This window comes from Bufo gargarizans, chromosome 6 (genome assembly GCF_014858855.1).
Source record: "Bufo gargarizans isolate SCDJY-AF-19 chromosome 6, ASM1485885v1, whole genome shotgun sequence".
NCBI lineage: Eukaryota > Metazoa > Chordata > Amphibia > Anura > Bufonidae > Bufo > Bufo gargarizans.
The window spans coordinates 67695693-67703886 of NC_058085.1; the positions used below are offsets into that span (position 1 = coordinate 67695693).

The 8194-nt window shown below is 45.8% G+C and overlaps 1 protein-coding gene across 2 annotated transcripts in view; it reads left to right on the forward strand.

The window, feature by feature from the left end:
- Positions 1-7368, forward strand: part of ACOX1 (acyl-CoA oxidase 1) — a 29176-nt gene extending 21808 nt beyond the window's left edge. For both annotated transcript variants that reach the window (XM_044296014.1, XM_044296013.1), the window contains exons 13-14: positions 3416-3622; positions 6824-7368. In XM_044296014.1, the coding sequence (XP_044151949.1) occupies positions 3416-3622; positions 6824-6874 (258 nt within the window). In that variant the 3' untranslated portion in view covers positions 6875-7368. The remainder of the gene's footprint in view (positions 1-3415; positions 3623-6823) is intronic.
- Positions 7369-8194: the final 826 nt, after the last annotated feature.

Genomic DNA, 8194 nt, shown 5'->3' on the forward strand with positions numbered 1-8194 from the left:
TCCAAATTTTAGACTGGTGAAGGTCCAACACTTGGGACCTCTGCCGATCAGCTGTTTGAGAAGGCAGTGGGGCTCGCAGTAGCACTGTGGCCTTCTCCAGCTTTTCCTAGGCCAGGTGACATCACCTTTATCGTCACATGGCCTAGGCGCAGCTCAGACCCATAGAAGTGAATGGGGCTGAGCTGCGATACCAAGTACAGTCTTATACAATGATTGTGCTGTGCTTGGCTTGCCAAGAGAAGGCCACGGCGCTACTGCCTTCTCAAACAGCTGATTGGCGGGGGTCCCAGGTGCCAGACTCCTAGCGATCAGATATCCAGAGGATAGGTCATTAGTATAAAACTCCCAGAAAACCCCTTTGAAGGGGTTTTCTCATCTGAGACAATGGGGGCATATCGCTAGGATATGCCCCCTTTGTCTTATAGGTGTGTGACCCGCCCCTGTATCTGGAAGGAGCTCCGCAAAGTGGTGGCTGGAGGACTCCAGTATGGCCACCACCAAGCACTCTCCCGATAGAAGTGAATAGGAGCGCACTGCTCATGACCGGCCCCCGCTCCCATTTACTTCTATAAGCCTGACGAAAATAGCCAAGCTAGTACTCGGCTATTTTCGGTGGCTGTGTATGTGCAGTGCGCCCTCCACCAGTTTCAGGGCTCCATTCTCAGTCTAGATGTTGGACAGCCACCTATCAAACAATGGGGGCATATCCTAGCGATATGCCCCCATTGTCTGACATGAGAATACTACTTTAAACCATTCACTGTATATCAAAATGACTGCACACTGAAATCCAGATAGTTAGAAAGTTTAATGATTGTCCCAGTATTGCAGACTGCTTGATTGTCCCAGTATTGCAGACTGCTTGTAAATATAGAAAAGGATCTATATTGAGCTTGGGAGAACCTCCAGTGCAGTCTGTGTGCACTAGTCACTTTAAAGGGTTGTGTGTTTTTCTTCTTTTTTTTTTTTTAAAGCCCAATTTCAAACACCCTAATTAGACTGAAGTACTGAGAGGGACTTTTGTTCCTATTATCCAGAACAGTTTGTCTACATAGAGCGTCTTTCTGCACAGAGAGCCCATTGATTTCCATGCCGTTCTGTGGCAATGCTGCAGAACAATCGAACCCTTGCTGTCGGGTTCCCCTGCAGATGACAGCTGAATGCTCGGTCTGAGGAACCTAAAAATAAAGCCAACAACCCCTTTTAAATTAAAATATTGGGATAAAATGAACTGGCCACACAGCCCTCTGCTTAGACTCCATTCAAACGTCTGCAAGTGTGGTCCACATCCGTTCCGCAATTGTGCGGACCCATTCATTCTCTATGGGGACGGAATGGATGCGGAGAGCACACTAGGTGCTCTCCGCGTTTCCTGAGCACGCCCCCCCATCTTCCGGTCCGCGGCTCCGGGAAAAAAAACAGAACATGTCCTATAGGCATTTCTATGGGGGTGCCGGGCGGGTGTACTGCGGATCCGCAATGCACTATGGACGTCTGAATGGAGCCTTAGCTGGTACATGTCTGGTTAAAGGGGTACTCCCACTTCAGACAGTCATGGCATCTAGAGATGAGCGAATTTCATATTTTGAAATTCGTTCACGCTTCGTTTGGTGGTAAAAGCAGAATTGCGTTATGGATTCCGTTAACATGGACCATAACTGAATGCCTTTAGAGGCATTCCGTCATAATAGAAGTCTATGGGCTGCAAAATCCGTCTCGTTTCCATTATGCAGGGCAGTCCGGGACGGATCCGTTATGCAGGCCATAGACTTCTATTATGATGGAATGAATAACTGAATGCCTCTAAAGGCATTCCGTTATAGAATCGCGTTATGGTCTGTGGTAACTGAATCCATAACGTAATTCTGCTTTTACCACCAAACTAAGCGCGAACGAATTTCAAAATATGAAATTCGCTCATCTCTTATGGCATCCATAGGAAATGCCATAAATATCTGATGCCAGGACCTGTCTGGAAATTGAAATGGGATCCACATCTTTCCGAATTTTATGGCACATCCTGTAGGATATTTCAAAATTGAGGGTATCTGTAAAAGCTGCTTTATTATATATATTTTTTAATCTGTTTTGGAATAAGTCTTCAGAACTGTACATGGCCTTTAACCCCTTATTGCACAATCTCATACAGGTACGTCATTTACATTAGGGTATGTATGGAGCAGGCTTGTGAGTTGAGCTCATTATATACACGGCAGGTGCCGGCTGTAAAATATAGCAGATCCCTCAATGACTAGGATTGGGGATGTCGCTGATCCTGGTCCATTTAAAGGGAATCTGTCACCAGCAGCCTCCCTAGCGAACCGTTTGCATAGACACATGGCTATGGTTCACCTGATTTAGAACTCCTGTTTCTATTTTGTTCCGATGCTGTGTTTTCGAGTTATACTTTTTCTTAATATGCAAATTAGGTCTTTGGCACAATGTGGGAGTCGCCATTGCTCTTGTTGCACCCAAGCACTGCTCCTTTCTGTGCCAGCCCTTCCCTCCCCTCTGATTCACAGGGCCAGGGAATGGCAAAGCAGCCACAGATATGAGTGGAGTCTGGGGCAACGAGGATTCCCTCATGAGCCTAATTTGCATATTAAGAAAACATACCATAACTCGTGAACTGAGAAGAAAAAACGTTTTTTAATCAGGTGAACCATATCTGTGTGAGCTGCCTGCAGAGCAATGCCCGAGGCACTGCCTGACAGCCATTCTGTAAAAGAAATCCCATAGACTGACTGCAAGAGAATACTATTGCAATGTCACAAGGGATCAGAAGTTCGCATGTACAGGTCCTTTAGGGGGGCTAAAAAAGAGCACAAAGATATTAAATTCATATCACCCGTTTCCTAATTTTGCACATCAAAATAAACAAAGAAAAATGGTTTTGGATATCACTGTGTCTAGACTACTAAAATATATTTAAAAAAAATTCTTGTGTGATGAATGCTTTAAAGGAAACCATACAATACACCCTATGGTAAATTAAATGGTGCAGCTAAAAAAATCCAGCTTGTCCAGAAAAAAATAAGCTCTGGTATGCTTTAACCCCTCCAGTTGTGGCTCTTGGCAGGTTAAGGGGTTTTCCAATCTCTGACAATGGGGGCATATCGCTAGGATATGTCCCCATTGTCTGATAGGTCTGGGTCCCTTCACTGGGACCTGCACCTATATCGAGAACGGAGCCCCGAAAGTGAAGGAGGGCGCATGCACAGCCTCCATTCATTTCTATGGGGCCGCCGAAAAGCTTGGCTATTTCCGTCAGCCTCATAGAAATGAATGGGAGCATAAGCCGCACATGCGCGGTGTGCTCCCATTCACTTCTATAGGAGAGGCGGGGATTAGCGCTTGGTGGTGGACAGACCCCGGGAAATCTGGGATGAGGATTTAATAGTTTTTCTCCTTGCAGGCTGGCCTCCTGACAACTTCCCAGTTGGAGCAGATACAGCAGCGGATTAAGGATTTGTTAGGGGTAATTAGGCCTAATGCAGTAGTTCTGGTGGATGCATTTGATCATTCAGATACTCATCTGGGCTCTATACTCGGGAGATATGATGGCAACGTGTATGAAAATTTGTTTGAATGGGCAAAGAAATCGCCCCTGAATAAGACTCAGGTAAGAGATTTTCCACTAACCTGTAAAGCTGGTGTATCATTTCCAGGGTAAAGGTAGCCTAGGTTAATTAAAGGGATAAGGGTAATAACTGTGATGCTGTTATAGTTGCAGATAATGTCTTGGAGGTCTAGAATTGAGTAGAAGATGGCAAAGGGGTTCTGCAGTTTGTTTAAACTGATGATCTATCCTCTGGATAATCAGCATCTGATCGGCGGGGGTCTGACACCAGGGACCCCCGCCGATCAGCTGTTTGAGAAGGCAGCGGCACTCCAGGAGCCCAGGCCGAGTGACGTCACGACTAGTATAAACTGGCCTGGGCGTGGCTAAACTCTATTCACTTGAATGGAGCTAAGCCCCGCCCAGGCCAGTTGATACTAGTGGTAACGTCACTGGGCCAGCGGTAAACGGTGAGAAGGCCGCGGTGCTGCTGGAGCGCCGCTGCCTTATCAAACGGCTGATCGGCGGGAGTCCCATGTGTCGGACCACCACCGATCAGATGCTGATCTATCCAGAGGATATATCATCAGTTTAAACAAACTGCAAAACCCCTTTAAACAGCTACAATTACTGTATGTCCCTTTAAACAGCCATAGACTGAAATGTCAGCGAAGGTTCTCATTCTTCTAGGTCAGGCATGCTCAACCTGCGGCCCGTCAGCGAAGGTTCTCATTCTTCTAGGTCAGGCATGCTCAACCTGCGGCCCTCCAGCTGTTGCAAAACTACAACTCCCATCATGCCCGTCTGATAGCTGTGGGCTGTCTAGGCATGCTGGGAGTTCTAGTTTTGCAACAGCTGGAGGGCCGCAGGTCGGGCATTCCTGTTCTAGGTGGTGATATATCTGTAAGAGCCATCCGACTGGCTTTCTCACTTAAAATGACTTTTTTATTAGGAATCTCCAGCATTTAATACTGGTGCCTCATGCTTCAGTCACCAAATTCTGGATACAACCTCTATTGTCTGCCACTTACAATGCTAGGTTACACCAACTGGGGTAAGGTGTTAAAACAATAGCTTCATTCATGCAAATGCAATCAACATCTTGCCTACATGAGGTCCTTGACTTTGTGTTAAATATGGTAAATGGATTAGGCTGACTGAAGCACAAGTCGCCAGTATTTAACGGGCATCTGTCAGCAGATTTGTCCCTATGACACTGGCTGACCTGTTACATGTGCACTTGGCAGCTGAAGACATCTGTGTTGGTCCCATGTTCATATGTGCCCGCATTGCTGACAAAAATGAGGTTTTATTATATGCAAATAAGCCTCTAGGAGCAACGGGGGTGTTGCCGTTACACCTAGAGGCTCTGCTCTCTGCAGCTTCCGGCTTCCTCCGCATTTTGATTGTTGATATGGGGCATCATCACTCTGACTTCTTTTAAAATCAAAGTGCATAGAAAGCTGAGCCACTAGGAGTAACAGCAACGCCCCCATTGCTCCTAGAGGCTCATTTGCATATATTAAAACTTCACCTACTGACAGCCAAAACCAAGAAACAATACTCTGTCCTCCTTCTCCTTGACCTGTCCTCTGCCTTCGACACTGTTGACCACACCCTTCTGTTGCAAACTCTCTCATCTCTTGGCATCACTGACCTGGCTCTCTCCTGGATCACATCATACCTCACAGACCGGACGTTTAGCGTCTCCCACTCCCGCACCACCTCCTCGTCTCATGCCCTCTCTGTTGGTGTCCCGCAAGGCTCTGTCCTAGGACCCCTGCTCTTCTCAATCTACACTTTTGGCCTGGGACAGCTCATAGAGTCCCATGGCTTTCAGTATCACTCCTATGCTGATGACACACAAATCTACCTTTCTGGTCCAGACATCACCACCTTACTATCAAGAATCCCACAATGTCTATCTTCTATATCGTCCTTCTTCGCCTCTCGCTTTCTTAAACTTAACATGGATAAGACAGAATTCATAATCTTTCCCCCATCTTGTTCAACCCCCCCAACAGACCTATCTATCACGATCAATGGCTGCACATTATCCCCAGTCAAAAAAGCCCGCTGCCTTGGAGTGACCTTAGATTCTGCCCTTTCCTTCCGACCGCACATCCAAGCCCTTTCCACCACCTGCCGCCTCCAACTCAAAAACATCTCCCGCATCCGTGCTTTCCTTAACTTTGAATCTGCGAAAATGCTCGTACATGCCCTCATTATCTCCCGCCTAGACTACTGCAACATTCTCCTCTGTGGCCTTCCATCTAGCACCCATGCACCCCTCCAATCTATCCTCAACTCCGCTGCCCGACTAATCCACCTCTCACCTTATTACTCCTCTGCCTCTCCCCTCTGCCAATCCCTTCACTGGCTCCCCATTGCCCAACGAATCCACTTCAAAGTACTGACAAACACATACAAGGCCGTCCATAACCTGTCCCCTCCCTACATCTCTGAGCTACTTTCCCGATACATCCCCACACGCACTCTCCGATCCTCACAAGACCTCCTTCTCTCCTCTCCTCTTATCGCCTCTTCCCACAATCGACTCCAAGATTTCTCCCGTGCATCCCCCATACTCTGGAACTCGCTACCCCAACATATCAGACTCTCACCTACAGTGGAATCCTACAAAAGAAACCTGAAAACCCACCTCTTCAGACAAGCCTACAACCAATGACCCTGCTGCCTCTATACCGCCATGACCAACTCAACCCGCACCTACTGTGTCCTTCTCCCATACCATGTAGATTGTAAGCCCTCACGGGCAGGGCCCTCTCTCCTTCTGTACCAGTTTGTAACTCATTTTGTTTATGATTAGTGCAATTGTCTGTATTATGTATGTGCACCGCTTATCATGTGTACAGCGCTATGGAATGAATGGCGCTTAAATAATAAATAATAATAATAATTTTGCTCAGTAATGCAGGCACGTATGGACATGGGAACAGCACATACATCTTCAGGCCAGGCAGTTTCATAGGTACATGTCTGCAGACGGATCCCCTTTTAATACCAGAGATACAGAATAAACTGATAACATTTTGGTTGTGTGTAGCCACCACTAGGGGGAGCTCACTACACATTCGCATAAATTCTAACACTAGCTGTATAAAGGAGCTCCACCTAGTGGTTGAACGCTGTAAAGCTGCTTATCCGCCCCAGGGGGCTTGTTACATTAGCAACATTACAGGTTCCTATGCTTAAATAGAACTAATGCGTTGTTTTTTTTTTTTTTTTTTTAACCCCTCAAAGGTTCATGAATCTTTCCACAAATATCTGAAACCTCTTCAGTCCAAGCTGTGATCATCTCCTTACGGTGAATAGAAGCAGGACCAGCTCGATTCTTTTATTTTTTTAGTTGATTACCTCAGAATTGTTAGGAGGAGCAAGTCTATGGAACAGTACAGATTGTCAGTAAATTTCCCCTTGGACTACTCATGTGCTAACAGTCCCTCTGCTGAACGCCCCCATCCTTAAATCACTATGGCGTGCGTACATCTTGATGACACCTTCTTCCCCCTCCTTCCAGGATGCCAGCTTGGAGTTAACAAAGTCTTCTACCAATGAGGCGTTTATTATATTTTATGGCGGTTTTATTCTTGAATTAATTTGTCAGATCTTTCTAGAACTTGCTGACTGTTTTGGCTAGTAATTACCGTAATCTTACCCTGTATTGTCCATTTAATAAGCTGCAGGGATAAGAGAAGATGATTGCCAGTAACACAATAATGTACGTACCTCACAATGTATATTAATTTCTTATTTGTTTTTATTTTATTAAATGGGTGGCAGAGTGATTTGACTGTTTTAAGAGAATCTGTCCTCCAAATGCTGCCATACATATTGTAGCTTTCTAGAGATGTCACTTTCTGAAATGGGGCTTGGAGCAAGGAAAGATATGGCATGCTGGCAGTGCGGGCACACACCTCCTTTAGAAAGCTATTATCCTTCCCATATACCAGGCATGGTCAACCAGCTGTTGTAAAACTACAGCTCCCACCATGCCCTGCTGTAGTCATGCTGGGAGTTGTAGTTTTGCAACAGCTGGAGAGCCTCAGGTTGGCCATCCGTGCCATATACCATCCTAAAAACACCATCATAGTGTTTTATATCTGGTGATGAGCCATAAAAAGGTAAAACGTCCAAAGACCTTGGCCAACGTTTATTGTGGCTGGCGTATTTCATGCGAGTCAAAGTGGAGAGAACTGCATCAAGTTTATTAAGACTCGTCTCTTACATGGAGGCAAATGACACCACTCCCCTTCAACCATATGTGATTTAGATAAATAAAAACCATGACAACAATTTCTTAGTGGAATAGAAATGGCCGAAGTGCTTTATTAAGGGTAACCAAAATTAAAACCAATAAATAATTTAATAAATTAATAATTAAAACCATAATAAATACCACTTTCAAACCATCCATATAGACCAAGATCCACTCAGCATCAGCTGAGCGATACAGCCCCTCTAATAAAGCACAGCGACAGATAGCACAAGATTAAAGTAAGGGGGGGAGGGCGGGCGCTGTCCAGATCCGCGACGACTGCCCTGAGGTAGCGGCGAACCTGAAAATATAAAGGGGACAAGTTTCCCGCCTTGCAGCCAGGAACAAATCAAATA